At 44.0% G+C, this 17,495-nt stretch overlaps 1 protein-coding gene across 1 annotated transcript; it reads right to left on the reverse strand.

Annotated features, from left to right (window-relative positions):
- Positions 1–6,755: 6,755 nt before the first annotated feature.
- NRSN1 (neurensin 1) lies at positions 6,756–13,384 on the reverse strand. Its single transcript, XM_085220111.1, has 3 exons — positions 13,137–13,384; positions 9,256–9,453; positions 6,756–8,328 (listed from the first exon to the last, which is right to left on the reverse strand). The coding sequence occupies exons 2-3, from the start codon at positions 9,442–9,444 to the stop codon at positions 7,930–7,932; spliced, it is 588 nt and encodes a 195-aa protein (XP_085076237.1). The 5' UTR covers positions 9,445–9,453; positions 13,137–13,384; the 3' UTR covers positions 6,756–7,929.
- Positions 13,385–17,495: the final 4,111 nt, after the last annotated feature.

Raw genomic sequence — 17,495 nt, forward strand, 5'->3', positions numbered from 1 at the left:
GAGTCAGTGGGATGACCTTCAAGTGTTGCTGCTGCAGGGGCTGTACTTATGCAAGGAGCATCCTGGGAAGGCTGCGTGCATAGCAAGGCAAAATTAATAGGGGTGATACATTAAATAGATCAGATCAGATCGATCAAATCAGTGCTTTCATTGATGCCTGAGCAAGGGGGCAGGTGTGGCTCTGACAGGTCAGCTTCACCCTGCAGGCTTTGGCCTGTTATGTCTTGTGAAGCAGTGGTGGCCATTTTTCTTCTTTCTGTCTCAGATGAGGGGTGTCAGAGGGGCACAGTTCTCACTCATCTTAGTAGCACGCTCTGGGACACCCAGGAGATGGGGTTGTGATGCTGTGCTCCCCAGAGCTTCATCCTTTGGCCTGGCCGTTGCACCCAAGTCCTTGTTAAGGCGGACAATGAAATGCCCAGGACAGATAACACCAAAACAAATGACCATGTACTGTCTCAAACTTTAGTGCTCAGGGAACTGATGGCAGGTGCCTGGTTCAAAAGCTGAAGGCCAATTGAGCATGCACCAAAACTATGACTAATGAGTTGATCGTCTTACTTCATAAACAGTGAGTAGATCAAGAGCCCCTTGAGCTCTCCTGAATGGCAGCAGGCCACACAACAGGATCTCCCCTTTAGCCAGGACTCTACTGAGATTAAGAGATCCCTTACACCTTGACATTAAGATGTTTAGCTGATACAGATACTTGGTAAGTGATTATTAATTTGCTTAAGTTTTGTCAGCTACACTAAGATTATATCCTTGATTGTACCTGTAGACTGAAGCTTTGGGACTAGGAATAGATTCAGCAGCACCTGGGATCCTCATCCCTGTGATTCAAGGAATGTAGAAAATAAGGGGGATCCACTCTGAATCTCGTGATTCATGAGAGGGTCCCTGGCTGAATTTGTTTAACCCTATCCTCTGTGCAGTAAATAATCAAGTGTACCTTGCCAACTTGACTCTTGTTAATTCACTGTCTTGATTTGTCAAGCTTTATTAAATCACTGTGTCTCATCACCAAATATATTTCTGTTTCTCTCTTAGGAGTGAAATAGTTTCTGCAGGTGATAGGGGCCCACTCGTTTGCCTTTTCTTTCACATAGGCGAGTTGATTCTTCTGCTCTTGAGGAAAAAAAAATATATTCAATCTTTAGCATTGATTGATACACAGATTTTTCTACCTCTCTCAGTTAGGAAGGGCTGCTTGATTTGAGTAGGGTGCTGATTTATGCTTCCTGTCTCAGTGAGTAAATGGTGTCAGGGATGAGCAGTCATCTGAGTTCTGGACACTTGTGCTAAGCTATGCCTGTTTGCTCTTCTGCTGTGGACTGTGCTTTCCTAAAACACACAATTCCTTTATTTCTCTACTGAATTTGTTCCTTCCATCTGGTTATGAGAAATGATCTTTCCAAAGACAGTACTTATGCTCCACATTACTTTTCACTGACAGAGATTGTCAGTGCAAAGTGAACATCCTAGGAAAAGCCTTTGTGCCTTCCCTTTCTGTTCTCTTATAGTTCCCTCAGAGCTAGCGCCAAACAGGAATTAACTTGGTAAACCAAGGGCTGGGATTTGTGTCTGCTGGATAAAAGTATTCTCTATCCACAAAGAAAGAAACAGTCTTCCTTCGTTTCTCTCTTTTCATGCAACACAAAGACTAGCTCAAGGTGACTCGAGGGTTCATTTCTTATAGAACCACGCGGTTATAAATGACAGAACAGAAAAAGGAAGGTAGGGTAACTAAACCTCTTGGGTGTTTCTGTCATTGAAAGCCTGTTACTTCCACCCGCAAATGAAAAGAAGTGTGCATATCACTTTCATATCAAAAAAGATCCACGTAACTTTCATGCTGTAAGGAACCATGGACTTTAGAAGCACAAATATATTGGTGCTATACCCATTCCTTTTCCTGCCATGTGTCCCTTTTAGCCTCTCTAACCACTTTACTTGGTAAAGTAAAGCCTATGCTATACTACATCCCCACTTACAAGCGGGATGCAGGTTATTTTCTTAAACATCTGTGGCTTCTGCATTTTGCTAAGGCCTGAAGGCCTTGCAATGCCTGAGCACAGGTATGTCACTTGTGGGTGGCCTGAAGGCCTTGCAATGCCTGAGCACAGGTATGTCACTTGTGGGTGGCCTGAAGGCCTTGCAATGCCTGAGCACAGGTATGTCACTTGTGGGTGACAACACCCTTGCAGAGCACATCTGGATATACCAAGGCATGTTCTCTAAACAAAGATCCATTGATGCACAGCTGGGTGTCGTGGGTGTGAGGACTGTGTGCAGTGCTTGCACTGTGTGTGCAGGCCTGCGTGCTGGGTTGCCTGAAGAAAAACCTCATAGATATACATGGCAGCACACAGTTGTCTCTGAGTGCAAAGCCCTCAACATGGTGCCATGATGCATCTGTGGAGAGTGATCTGGCTGCCAGCTCTGGAGCTACCTTCCAACAGAAGCTTGCACTGTGGGTTTGGGCAGATGGATTTCTGTGGGATCTGGAGGGTTATACCACACTACTACAGCTACACCTCTGTGCTTTGTGTCTGGAGAAAAGATGGTTGGGTTCAGAGGCAGCACTGGTGCCCCTCAGTAGGCAGTCCTTACTGATGGAGGGTGAGCAGCTGGGCTGTGGCAGGGCTTCTGGAGAACAGACCTCATCAGGGCAAAGATCTAACTGCAGCTTACAGAGGCGTGTTTAAAGGTGAGACATAATTAGACCAAATAACCCATTGCTTTCAACAGTTATGTGATTGTCTGAAAGTCAGCATGAACTAGTCACAGTCCGTTCTGTGATTTTTTGAGGGGATGAGCTGCAATCACCTCCCTTTAATTTGCAGCAAACAACCAAGCCCATGTCACAAGTAGCTAAGAGACTGTTACGTCTTACTGAGGGGAAACTGAAGACGTTGGCTCTCAGGGCAGGTGTGCAGATCCTAAAGCAGTTTTGGAATATTTCTGGAGACTCACTTGCCCTCGGAGCTCAGCTGCAGGACAAAGCTGAAAGAAGCTACTGCTGGGTCACAGCAACCTCCTCTGCTCTGCTTTGCATTGACAGTGTGGCTTGCTTTGCAGGGTCAGATGCAGGTGAGCCCACTTGGTTATGCTCTTACAAAGAAAGGAGAGCAGAACGCTCAGCCTGTCTGGTTATTTCAAGGGCACTCCGACCATCTACACTTCTTGGAGACAGTGGAGACGTGCTCAGCAGAAGGATTTTGTCTCGACACATTTTTGCTCCAGTTTGAGAAGAAATCACTTTGCAACGGGTCAGGTGAGAACTGAATAAGTTTGAGGAAGATGTCAGAAAACGCGCGGAGCTTAGGAGGGAAATGTCAGGGCACAAGGTTGCTAGGTGAGGCAGGGAGAGAAAGGGCAGCAAGCACTGCAGCTGGTAGAAGAGCAGAGACAGGGAAATAATGACCTCCAGAAAGAGCTCAGCCAGCTCATCCATGTGGCCTCAGGCTGCAGGCTGCTTTTAGCTAGGCAACAGCTTGAAGGCACAAGTGATTACCGGAGCAGTGTATCTGGTGTATCATTAAATCGACTGGCTTATTAGTTGCATTTAAAAATGATCTTCCATCTTTATTTGCTAAAACCCATACATGGTAAATGATGGAAAAAGTGGACCTTCAAAAACCAGCTGCAAATGATTAGACAAAACAATAAAGCCAGTTCCTTACATGCTGTCTCTTCTGTTTGCATGGCCGTGAGAAATGCCTGACTTATTGTTAATATGCAGACGTTGTTTTCATAATAGTCCCTCTGTAAATTATCTGACAGCAAAGCTGAGCTTTGCCCTGCTTAATGTACATCAAGTGAACTAATACAGGAAGCACGCACTGTGTGGTCTGCCTGGCGTCCTGATAAGAGCAGAGGAAATTAAGGGTGTGAGTGGATTGTTTGCCAGCACATCAGAAGGTTGCCCAAGGAGCACACAATCTAAATGCAGGAAATAGGATCCTACAGGGGTCTCCCCATTTGTGACGATGCTCCTCAGGGACATGCTGTGCTGTGGGGATGAGTTGGCAAAATCCAGATGTTGCTTCTGTATAGAGCATCATGTTATGTTGTATTGCTAGCCCAGGAGATCTTAGAGAACAGCCTGCTGTGCAATGGCAGGGTGATGGCTTGGAATGAGTGAGCGGATGTGCTAATGTCTTTATTTTAGCCCTTTGATAGAAATCTACTGGCAAAGTACATCCAGCTTTGGTTCTTGCAGTCTTTGCTGTCAGCACAGGCTTTCACAGCCTTTGGGGCTGATCAGCAGGCTCCCCAGGATGCAGGTTCTGTGCTGCTCTCTGCTTGCCAAGCTTCGCTCTTCAGCTGCTGATCAAGGTGCTGCAGTCTCCCCACACTGCTGCTTTCATTAAGAGCTGTTTACTTGCACTTGTGCGTGATTAGAAAGCTCATACTTGGAAATGGCAGGCTGAGGCTGTAGCAGAGACTGGGAACTAAATGTGCTTATCAGGCAGCTCAGGATTTGAGGATGCTTCAGCTTCTCTGCCTTAGGCTGTGACTCACTGGGCAAATTGAAAATAGAAGGGTCAAGACAGCCTGGAGGGAGGGAGGAAGAGTGAACAGATGAGAAGCTTTACCTGCACAGTAATATAGAGAATGCAGACCTAACCATCAGGAGAGCATGCATTAATCAAAATTAATTCACTGATTATCAGTCAGAAAAATGTTATTTCTTTTGCTACATTTGCAGAGAAAATGTTGTTGGGATAAAAGGGGATTCACTGAAATTTTAAGATATATAAGGCTAGAAGAAGGGGAAGAAATAGGTTGAATGTGAATCAACTAATAAGACTGTTGAGAAGGGAGGTAAACAAGCAGAAAATAAAGCCTCTGATGTCCAAGCCATATTTTATTTGCACTAAGTAATACATTAGTGTGTCCTTTGGAAAGGTGATGGCAACCAAGGTCTGTAGGCGAAGTCCCAGACAGCCCCAGAGTGCAAGCTCTGCGATTTGGGGGGATGAGAAAAGATAAATAGTGGAGAAAAGATATATGCAAGGACAGACTGTCCTCAGCCTCTCTGGAAGGTTCCAGGGAGCTGGGCTGTCCCTCACTGCTCCCAGCTGAAGGCTGCATCACTGGCACTTTCCATGGGAGCAGCAAAAAGCACGTCTCCTCTGATGCTTCACTTTCTGTGCCAAAGGTGGAAGGTGTTAAAACATTACAAGGAACCAAATCCCAAAAATGTTTCTAATGAGTCTTAAACTTTCTGGTATGTGACTTCTTAATAATAACAGGATAACTCTATGCTCAGTATTTCCAAAAAAGCCCTGTGTGGCACAGAGCCTCTGTTCCAGAATGTTTCAGCTTTCCAAGTTCTCAGCGCTGGAAAATCTCTAACTGAAACCAGGGTTTAAGAAGATGAAATGTATGTGGCAACATTAACTGTGACAGCGTTACCAGCTTTGCCTCAGCTGCTAAATCTCCAACGTTTCCTATCCCAACAAGCATTAGAACGATCCTTGAGGGCTTTTCTTTCTCCTAAAGCTGGGTAATGCCACGCATGACTCATCCTTTCTCACACTCACAAAGCACGTTCAGTTCTGCAGAAATGATGCACAGTGCGACCAAATGCTTGTTGCGGCTCTGTTTGCTGTCTGGTCACTTATCCTCTGGACAAAATTTAGCAGCACTTGCACACATGTGGGGTGCATATGAAGACCTGTACTCCTATACAGCTACTTTAGGTAAATAAGTCAAACCTGTTATTTTTTTTTATTTTTTTTTTTTCCAGATGGATTTTCAGTCAGACTTTCACTACTGCATTAACAAAACACAGGTGCAGAGATAGGACTCAGTAACATCTGCAGGAGCCATCATTCTCAGCTCCTTCAGTGAACTTCACTGCAAAACTTAAAATGTCACATCTCCTCCACGAACAAATCTTAAACTAAAAACTGCACTGAAAAGGTCAGGACAGCTTGATTCTCTGCTGCCCACCTACTGATAACCTGACAGCAATGAAAGCACGTAGTGGCAACCAAAATTTCTCCCAGCTAGGAAAGAAAGTGATGAGAACTCTACCTGGAATAACTAACGAGCAGCAGGGACTTCAGCTCTTCTCCACATTCCCATCCTTGCAAGCAATCATCACTCCTTATTCTTCACTATCAAGTTCTTACTGGCTTTCTTTTTAAACAACACACAGCTCTTCTTCTTATCACTCTCTTCACCTTTTCCTCTTCCACACTATTTTTATCTGCTTCTCCTGAGATTACAATCCTATTTTTTAAGCACTGGGCGCAATATGCTTTTGCATGTCTCACATATAGCTGCCAACAAATTGTAAGAAGCATCCCAAAATATGCTTCACTGCACTCTACGTAATTATGTGCTTGTGACAAGCTCTTAACTGGACATTTTAGTGCTGGCATTCGGATGTTGCACTTGCATTGCTTAGACAGGCAGTTCTCATTTCTTTCAGAAGAAAATTTTACTTCTGATGCTGTTGTCAGCCACAGTAATTGTTGCAAACTCAGCTGAAACTTCCAAATATATTCTGATTTATTTATATCATGGAAGTCTGAACTGAGTCACAGACTACAAAGTGTTTTATCAGGGAAAGGAGCAAAGCTATTCCAACATACTTGTTACTGCGCAGACGCTTTTGGATTCAGCATGCCCTACGTCTGAAAACACAGACTGCATTATCAGATTGGTGAGTTGCAACTTCTCTTTTCTAACTGAACCAGAGCAACTTGTTTGACTAGAAAAAGACCCTTCACAAAATCTGTGATTGGCTCAGGCCTAGAATTTTATTCAATCCATTCAAAAAAATAGACAGAACTATAAGGTGGCACATATCGTCAGAGAGTACAAAGGTCACATCTTTCTTTATACAGTTTAATTCAAATCCATAGATTAAGACAGTGAAATAATTGCCCTGGGTGAGAAAATAATGAAGGGATTCTGGAGAAAGAACAAGTCTTCAGGTAAGCATTTACACAAACGTATCTGGTAAGCATAACTTTTTCTATAATCTATAAAAATATAAACAGCATTTTAAAATGTCTTCAGATAAGTATGTTAAGGTCATCTGACCTGGCATTAATGTCCTGACAGAAAATGGGGCCTGGGCATGTCAGACCACACCTAGTAATCCATGCCTGGCCACAACTGAAAATCTGTATGAGCTTCAAACAATACAATGTAAGGAAAGAAACAATACCAACCCAATGAACACAAGAACGATGCCCCTCCTTCCATAAGAATTCCTTTACTTTGAATTCCTTTATCTTTACTTTGTATTTTTGTTAATAGGGCGATGATTAAGAGAAAAGTGGCAGTTCTCACAGACTTGTTGGAACTCTGGATCAAGTATAATTTGCCTTTCCCAGAAAGTAACATTACTGGGAAGTGTGCCAGTATCCAACTGAGGGCACCCCAATGCCATGTATGTTTTACCTGTGCGTTATTACTTCAACACAGACAGCAGCACGTGACAGGATGACAAGTGCAAATTACAAGGGCAGAGTCTTGGCTTTCTGGATAGCAGAGCTAGGCAGTAAAAGTACTTGAAAGACAAAGAGAAAACAAAATAGAACACCAACTCATCTAAATGTTAAGGAGCAGGATGGAGGGTATTCCTGGCATAGCTGTCATAAATGCACCTTCTATTTTTTTTCCAGGGATGCAATCTGGTAAGCAAAATATCTAATCATTGTTGCAAGGTCTTACTGTTTCAACACAGATTAAAATGTTTGAATACACTGAATACATTGGTTACGGGTCTAATCACATAATTTCACTTTTTCCAATCCTAAATTTATATTGGAACAGCTTCCCAATCAGCTGTGCATTTGTAATAGCAGAGCATTTGATATTGTAATTGACTAGCACATATGCCAACAACAGCTGATATTTTCCAGTGAAGTGATCTGCAAAGTGAGAAACAAAACCAAAGGGTCAGGTTTGAGATGAAGGTTGGACATTTTGAACTTTGGACAAAGTGACGGGTATCTTTGATTCTCCTGGTGCTGGCGCTTTTGTGACTGGGTTTGCATGGGCTTTTATATCTGCTATCCTCTCTTTAAATCTTTGCTGGAGGTACTTTTCTTCTTTGGAGTAACTTTTAGCAAAAGCAGCCATCAGCAGACATGCTGCCATGGCGGTTCCTCCAATGCAAAACAAAATTGCTCCTGACAGCTTGCATATATCAAGGGACCCATTGAACTGGATGGCACGGGTATCCACTACAACAAAATCATCTTTCCCAAGAGCTTCGATTTTCGGTGGCACAAGAAAACCCACTACAAGAACCATTAAACCAATCAGCATGAAAGCCGTCCCAGAGACGAGTCCGACCTGGAAAACAGAAAATGTAACAGTGAATATGATCTTTTAGGTTTTGATTAGAACTGGTTCTAGAGAGCCTTTAGCTTCTAAGTGTCCTGCAGGTACAGCTCCTTGTTCTTAAGCCAACATTTTTTCTTTTGAGTGGCTCTAGTGGAACTAGAACATACAGGGGAACATTCTTTTTACAATTCATACTTACATAATCAGTATCAACATTTCTGGGAACACCAGAATTATGCATCTGTACTTCTGAAAAGCACCTAGTGTCCAAAGGCCCCAACACAGGGAAACTTACAGTCTTACCCCAGCACAGTAACATTAATTATTTCTGTAGCTTTAGGTGGTGGTTAGCACCAACAATTCAGTCCTTGCTAGTATATGTCATATTCACCACTTGTCAGGTATGGCTGTATAATTTTTCTAGCACAATTCAGCTGTAAGTGCAAAGTTTGATTCACATAGGATGGCCCTACCATCAGAGCAGAAGGGCTGCATTACATAATCTCCACAGATCCCTTCCAGCCTTTTGCACTCTCAGATTCTCCAAGTTCCCTGTTCTTCACAGACAGCTTATAGTTGGTTGGGTTTTTTTATTTGGTTATTTTTTTGATGCTCAGGCATTACCATTTGTAATTATCTGATGAAGTATTACACTTTTGAATTTGGGAAGCCCTGCCCATAACAAGACTCGGATGTTTCAGTGACAGAGCTCCTTGTGACAGGGAAACCAGAGGATCCAAGAACTCCAGAACTCCCTTGGAAGCTGATCTATCTTGGTTTAAACAAACAAGAAGTCCTGTGATAAGACAGACTATCATTCAGTCACCACAGAGAAAGCTGAGCAACAAGGGTTGGATGAATATCTAAAATCATTAGTTACATGTGAACATCTCAACAACAGAGTTTCTCTCCCCAGTAACCAGCAATAGGCAGTACCTTCCAGAATGCAGAGCTCCACCTGCTAGGCGATCTCTGGATCTGAAAATCATCCTCGTACTCCCAAATTGAAGCTGTGCAGTCCTCATAAAACTGATGCAGGTAGGACCGAACTCCATAGCGTTGGTAACCTCCTTCCGTGCTGCCCTGCGCGTGCTTGGACCCGCAGATGTCAGCATAGGAGCTCATCCTTCCTGCCTGCAATGAGAGGTTTCATGCAAAGTGGATCTAGTTATCGACATGGTAAGGAGAGGAAAGCTGGCTACGTATGTTTCAGGTGACATGAAGAAAAGCAGCCTTGGTAATGAGCAGTGACTCAGCTCAAGCAGAACCTATAGTTTTCTGCAGAAACATCCCACCCATAGGTAGAATGGTTTATCTGGAGACAGAACAAAGCAGCAACTACTAGGTAGACAACATCTCTCAAGGGCAGACTCCAGCTCTATGAGTTAAGTGGAGTTTGCAACCTCACAAATCTTCTAGTTGCTGAGTAGCTTTTTAAAAAGCCTGAGCTTCTGAAACGTAGGACTAAGCACTGATATAACATTCACAGCCATAAGAAACACTGGCAAAGTAAGACCTAGCTAGATTCAAGTTGCACTTAAAGATAAATAGTTAAAAATAAAAAAAAGATGGAATGTCACAATACCACTGATCTGCTCACCAAAGGGTGAAATGCAAATACTAAATTTGTGGCAAATTGATGTTCCCTTAGAGAATTCAATGCCCAGGCTCCTGCTGACTCTAATAAAAAATCTGAATTTTATTAGCTGTTTTCATAGCAGACAATGTTCCCTACCCTTTCCACTTCACTGAAGTTACTGTAACACAGACAATTTGTGTTTATCTATGCAAGTACGAGACCTGAACTTGCACAAGCGTGATGCTACTGAATTCATTAAAGTAATACCAACACCTATAAAACTTGAGCAGCAGGTCAGTATTATTTAAGCTGACTTGTTTCTCTTTAAGGAGTTCAAAAAGTCCCTGGCCCAAAGGGAACTATTAATGAATACCTGAATCTGAGTGTCACAACTCAATTTACCAGTTTCACACTACTACAACTGGTTCATCCAATTGCCACTGCAATTTTACTTGGAAGGAAAGATTCGTGTGCTTGTTGCAACCAGGACCTTCCAATTTTGCTGATTCCAGTCCCTCTGCCCTTCAGGAATGTGTGATCTTTTCATGTATGAGATGCTTGATATGTGAGGAAAAAAAAAACAGATACTTTTACATTCAGTTTAAGCAGGAGCCAGCACGTGCCAGTAGGGAATGGCAGCCAGCTGAAACTCTTGATTCTGAAACCAGTGCTGGTATGACAATGATCTCCTAAACTTTAGGAATTTGGCTGTGTTCTTGGTCAACTGACAGAGGGCTTTGCTGTTTCCTCTTTATTGCTAGCGGTAATCTCAGCTGTTATTTACTCTGTACATTTAATATGCATTTAGTTTGAGATTTCATGATCTCAAAGTCTTACGAAGGCAAGCTTCTCTATTATGACTCACGGTGAGGTTTCAAAGCTCTCACAGAAGCGAGACCTCAGGAACAGGAGGCCCAGTGCCTTTGAGCCTGAGGGCTGGCTTGCTCCCTGCTAACAGGGCAGTGCCACTGCCCTCCAGAACACACGCAGAGCAATGTCCTTGCCAGGAGGGTGCATGGAAACCTTGGGACTGCAGGAAGGTCTTGCCTTGCACGGCATCAGCCGTCTGCTCTGCATCCTGGTCACCATGTGCACAGAGCTGCCCAGACAGCTGCCAGACAAGCTGCTCAACCACTGCTGAGGTCATGACACTATGAGAACACAATTTGAACCCTTGCAGGGAAACTCTGGCAATTATTCTGTTTTTCAAGACTGTTTGTTCTTTTGCCAAAGAGGTCTTTCTATGCCTTTGGGAGTCTCTCCTGCCGTTTGTTTCCTGATCAAAAAGAAAGGGAAAAAGAAAGTCCTCTTTTTCCAATGCTACCATATCTTCAATAGCTAGCTAACTGCCATCTTCTACAGAACAAGCACTAAGAGAGCTCTGCCTATCCAGTACAGAAATATTTTTCTCAAAGAAGCAAATCTAAACCAAAACCAGAACAATCTTAGGGGAGAACTGGGGCAAGATCATCTATATGTAGAGTACTCCAGTCTGGCAGGAGACATCACACAATGAACAGGAAAGAAGGCACTGTTTCTAGGTCCAGCTGATTTTGTAATGTCAGGGCAGGGAAGGACCAGACCCAGTACGGCCAGATAAGGAGTATGCCAAAGCTCCCTTGCTTTGCTCCAGCTGCCACCAGGAGACAATTTAAGAGCTTTTTTCCCTCTCAAAGACTGGAAGGAAGATAGAGCAGAACCAGCAACCATAGTTCGTTACTGTTAATTCAAGAAAATATCGCATAATGTGACAGAAATCTGTACAAATATATTTCTCCTGGACTCACAGCATTGTCTGTATGTTTATTTGTCAAGAAACATAAAGGATGGTCTGGTGTTTCTAACAGCTTGATGAAGAGTTACTTGCAGGAAACACATAGCCCATAACCACTTATGTTATGCAGGTTCTTCTTTATCAACCTAAAATGCTAATTGATGGTTTTGGTCAGGCGTATGTGCAAAACGATAAATAAGAGCTTGGAAGGCTGAATACAAAGCAAAACAAAAGAATGATCTTTTGGTTGAAGGACCTGCGATAGCATCAAGTAGAATGACCTTTTAAAATGAAAAGAAACAAAATACTAGAAAGGACTAGATCTAGCCAGCATCATTAATTCTTCCTAAGCACTGCATAATATTAGTTCTACTTAATGTTTTCTTTATGCTCAGACTCTTCCACTTACAATAAGAGATCTCCTACCTTTTGGAAAACCTAGTCCCTTAGAGAGATGGGAAGAAGGCTTCCCAGCCCTACATGACTCACTGAAGCAGTCTGGCAACTGGGCCTAAGATGGGCTCTTCTCTCAGCTGCAGCGCAAACATAATGTTGTGGCTCTTGCTATGTACTGACGAGGCAGAAGAACTGGAACAAGGTATGGTGGGAAAATCAGTTTGACTTAAATATGGAGGAATCAATTTACGTTGGATGAATAAATACTGCAGTAGCTACGTCCTCTTGAGCGCTGGTGTCTATTTGCATGTCTCACCTCCGTGGCTGAGAAATTAAATGCTGACATGTTGGGAAACTTGCTAGGGAGACAGAATCACTGCTAGGCAGACCTGCATTAAGCACGGGCTTAGAGCATGCATCCAGGCCACAGGAAGCAGTTTATCTTCACAACTTTTCCAGCACCTAAAGCCCAAAACGTCTGGGAACACGTGGGGCGGATGGTGGCAGCTCCAAAGCACGCCACTGCATAGTAGCAATTCATCCCCTAGCAACTTTTGTTTCCATGGCAAACACAGTCCTGTTTACTTTGTGCTTTACTATTCTCCACCGATCCTGAGAGATGTGACCGGATCGGTGAGCGGGCAAAGAGATGAGCACTCTCCTTGTAAAACTGCCTCCATAACTTTGTGATACTTCTTATTGAAAACGCTTAAAAATAAAAAAAAAAAAATAAAGGGAAAGGACGATTTCGGATGAGCCACCGCTATTTGACATCACCGTGAATCGCAAACGTCATTTGCCATGACTCCAGCGGGTTCTCGGTCTCTGCTTTCGCCGGATGTACACGCACACCGCGACCCTGCAGCCCCCGCTTTAGAGAAAGGACCAGACCGCTACGAAGGTCGCACACCGACACCGACACCAGCACCTCCCGCCGCAGCCCCCCGGCCTGGATCAGCCGCGCTGCCCGTCCCCACAGCCCCTTCCCAACCCCAGGAGCCGACCGGCCGGCAGCGCCCAGCTGGTAGAGCCGCCTCTCCGCTGCGATCCCGGCCGGGCGCGGGTTACCTGTCCCTCCCGCCGCTCCCCTCGGCCGGCTGAGCAACCGCAGCGGCGCTAGCTGCGGCTCTCTCGGCCCGGTCCCATCTCCGTTCTGCGTCGCGCCGGCCCCAAACACCACGTATTATGCACGGCCCGGAGCGCCGCTCGCACCGTGCCTGCGCACTGAGAGCCGCCGCCGGGCCGGCCGGCCCCGCCGCCTCCGCCCCTGAGGGGATCGGCGAGGAAAGGCGGTGTAGGCAGGGAGGTGGGAGCCGAGAGCCGAACGGAGTTCAGAGGGAGTGTCTCAATAACGATAGCGCTCCGTGTTCCGCAGTGTTTGGCTTGTTGGATGAGGAAAAGCTGACTGGGAGATGGAAGAGGGACAAAAGCAGTCAGCTGAAGTCTCGTCTTTTTGAGATGCAGCAGGAAGCCCTGCGTCTGCCCTCGTAGAATTACAGAATCGTTAAGGCTGGAAAGAACACCAGTCATCAGTCCAGCCATCGACTTGTCACCACAACAGCTGCCAAACCACGTCCCTTAGTGCCATATCTACTCTTTTCTTGAACACCTGCAGGGACGTGACTCCACCACCTCCCTGGGCTGTCTGTTCCAATACCTCCCTGCTCTTCTGAGAAGAAATTTTATTCCTAACATCCAACCTGAACCTCCTCTGCCACAGCTTGAGGCCATTACCTCTCATATCATTAGCTACACAGGAGAAGAGGTCGACCCTATCTTGTCACAACCTCCTTTGAGGCAGTTGTAGAAAGTCATAAGGCCTTCCCTGGGCCTCCTCTTCTCTAGAATAAACAATCCCAGTTCCCTTGGCTGCTCCTCACATGACCCCTCTCCTGCTTTGTTGCCCTTCTCTGGACATGCTCCAGGTCCTCAATGTTTTTCTTGCATTGAGGAGCCCAAAACTGAACACTGTACTTGAAATGCAGCCTCACTAGGGATGAGTACACCCTCGTAGTCCTGCTGGCTACACTATTTCTGATACAAGCCAGGATGCTGTTGGTCTTAGCACACACTGGCTCCTGTTCAGCTGGCCGTTAGCTAACATCCACAGATCATTTTCCTCTGTGCAGTTTACTAGCTACTCTGTCATAAGCCTGTAGGGATGCACAGTGTTGTTGTGACCAAATTGCAGGACCCGGCACTCGGTCTTGTTATAGCTCATACAGTTGGCCTCAGCCCATTGATCCAACCTATCCAGATCCCTTTGTAGGGCCTTCCTACCCTCAGGCAGATTAACACTTCCTCCCAGCTTGGTGTCATCTGCAAACTTACTGAAGGCGGTATCAACAGGTTGGCTGTTCTTCAGGATAGGGCTTCCAGTAAGCAAGTTTGAGGAAGTAAGGAAGACAGCAAGGGATGAGCTAGAAGGCATGGCAAGATGCTTAGATGTGAAGTTGCTAAAAAGAGTCCCACAAAAGGGCAATGTGCACTTTCTCTGGGAAAATAATAATGGGAACAGAGAGAAAGAATTCTAAATATTCATTTAAAACACTCTACTGAAGTACAGCCAAAATTACAGTATCATTGCATGCTAGAAATATGGAAGTGCTTTAAAACAAAATGGTGTAGCATTAGCCAAAGTAAAAATAACGTGTTTTTAAAATGCTTAAATCAATATGGTATTTGAAGAAGAAAATAAAAGTAATGGTGGTTTAATTAATAACAATGTTATTTAAAGGAATAAATTTATTAAATAAATTTGGGCTATTGCAAACAAAGAATCTTAAAAACAGCTATTAAAAAGAGCTAATAAGGGAGTACATTTGAAAGAAAAAATGCTTATTTGGGCAGTTTCCATTGTCTTCTTCAAAGGCTGGTATGTCTTTTTCATTTCAAATGATGAGTAGCACCAAAAGTGGTACTCCTGACCTGAGCACACCTACTTCCAGAGCAGTGTGCTATTCAATGAGTATTAGCATACTCTAGCCCAAAACATTTAACAAGGCAATAAACTGAGAATTACTTTGGGGAAAAAAAAAATGAAGCTGGAAATGGATGAAAAACTTCAGTCTTAGAAAAAAGTTCCTTTTTGTTTGTCCTGTAGTATCACTGTTAGGACTGAATGCTGCTTTATGCCAGATCAACTAGATCTCTTCTATAGAAAAAGTAATTAATGTACACTAGCTGTCCTCTATTCACAAGGTAGTTTCTTTTTTGGTTATTTTAGGTTATTTTTAGGAGGAAGTTTTTCACCCAGAGGGTGGTGAGGCACTGGAACAGATTGATTGCCGAAGGAGGCTGTGGATGCCCTATCCTGGAGGCATTCAAGGCCAGGCTGGATGTGGCTCTGGGCAGCCTGGTCTGCTGGTTGGTGACCCTGAACATAGCAGGGAGGTTGAAACTAGATGATCTTTGAGATCTTTTTCAACCCAGGCCATTCCACGACAAATAAGTATTATAGCAATTGGGATATTTGCAATAATGTCGAAAAGGATCCTTGAACTGTGAGTTATCAACCTTTAAGGTTAAGCGCTGGTAATATCAGAAGGTGATTTTAGCATGGTTTGGCTGGGAGGGGAAGGTGGTTTTCTGACATACAAGTGCAGCTGCATTGTACCAATAAAGGTCAATATTTGCTGTTTATGCCTTTCGAGTTCAGTCCCTTCTGGTTTGCCTGCACTTAGCACCAGAGGCAAACAACTGCTGCCGTTGCTGGATTCACCATTCCCATCACTGTCCCCAGCCACGAGGTACACATGGCTGAGCTGGTATGTGGCTGTGCTAGTGATGGACGCCACCTGAGACTAATAGATGAAGGAGGGAAAGGGGAGAGGATGTGTTTGCAGGAGGAAGTGGAGGAAGCTGTATGTTTCTGTTAGGAAAGCTGTGAGCTCGGTCTGATACTGGAACTGAGCATGAAGTGTAGTGACCTTGGTTACGAGAGGCACTGAACAGAGTATAAATGTTCATTTAGCTGAGAAATTGGTAACATCATTGTAAAGGTTTTTTTAGAATGCCAGTATCTGCCAGTCTTACTGTGACTCGTGATGTTTTATCAAAGAATTTCCAAATCTACGTTATTCTGTTTTCAGCTTTCATAAGATGTGGACTGTATTTATAGTGAACTTTTCAGCTGGCAGTGGCGTTAGGAATCATGTATTTCTGTTTCAAGCTGTAGATTCTATTAACTTGACTTTTTCCTTTGTGATGTGGGAACTTAGGTTAAGCCTTATACTTTTCTTAGCTAAGCCATGCTAAAGATCTGTGATGGGTGAGCATGCTGAGGAAAAAATCCCATACTGTTGAGCACTTCTGTAGGTGGGGGCGGTGGTGGTTGCCATAGAGTTTACAGGCTTCTCTCTTGCTGGGAGGTGAAGCAGTGATAACACAGCTTGGTGAACACAGTTTAGTTAACTTCTGGCAGCCTGTGCTGAATAGGAGGAATTGCAACTTCTGGGAAATGTGTTTCTCTTGCAGCGATATACTGCAATTGGTATGATGCTCATGTTCACTGAGCAGCAGATGTCTGCCCATATTTGTCCAGTAGCCATGGAAAGCTTCCAGAGGCTGTTCTGTTTCATATGCTGCAGAAAACCTTGGCCAGAACAGTTCTGCCCTAGGACATTGTTGCCACCTTCACTTGTTCTTCTCTACCTAGTAGCTGAAGAGCAAGGCTCTATAATGCTCCCGCTTTCTGAGAAAAACTTTGGTTAATTTGGGAAGTTTTAAATAATGGTGTTTTTTTTTGTTTTGTTTTGTTTTGCTTGTTTCTATATGCACAAAAAGATGTGATATTATTAAAAAAATAAATAAATAAAATCCAGAATACAGGTGAAATTCCCATTCCATGGAGCTGTGTGAGGTCACATCCATGTGTTTAATGGGAATCCTGAGCTTCAGGTCCTGGGTATATTTGTACTCAATTTGTTTCTGTGTTTGAGTGCAATATGACTCCCTACACATGGAAATCCTTGACACCTCTCCATCTCAAGTGAAACTGAGCAACATATTGGTGATGTCTTAATGAGACCTGCCCCTGTGGAACCACAAGGAACAGCTCAGGCATCCAAAAGGGACCCGTTCCTTCCTCACTGTGGATGGACAGCAGGAGAGAGGTGGGAGAGCTGCTTTTACTGCAGAAATTTCTAATAGAGGCCAGAAGTAGCAGGAGCTAATAGCTGCTATTTGCCATTTAGATGGTACATCTGTGTGGGCAGAAATGCTGGGTACAAGAGGTGGGTCAGTTTAAGTCTGTAATACTTTTCTGGTGATCTTTTTACAGCCACGAGGATTCTGAGAGCATAAAGGCAGCAGTTTTGCATCTCTTTCTGTTGTTTCTCCCATGTGACGTTAAGAGCAGATGCTCTTATTACAATGTCCTGTACCCATGCTATTTTCTGACAGCAGAATCTGGAGAACAGATCTGCA

This window comes from Meleagris gallopavo, chromosome 3 (assembly GCF_905368555.1).
Source record: "Meleagris gallopavo chromosome 3, MGAL_WU_HG_1.1, whole genome shotgun sequence".
In the NCBI taxonomy this organism is placed as follows: domain Eukaryota; kingdom Metazoa; phylum Chordata; class Aves; order Galliformes; family Phasianidae; genus Meleagris; species Meleagris gallopavo.

What these genes read in the sequence shown, in the direction of transcription:
- NRSN1 (XM_085220111.1), bottom strand. Translation starts at nt 9,444, where the DNA reads ATGAGCTCCTATGCTGACATCTGCGGGTCCAAGCACGCGCAGGGCAGC. An exon ending in GGAGCTCTGCATTCTGGAAG is followed by an intron (nt 8,329 to 9,255) that starts GTACTGCCTATT and finishes TCTGTTTTCCAG; the next exon opens with GTCGGACTCGTCTCTGGGAC.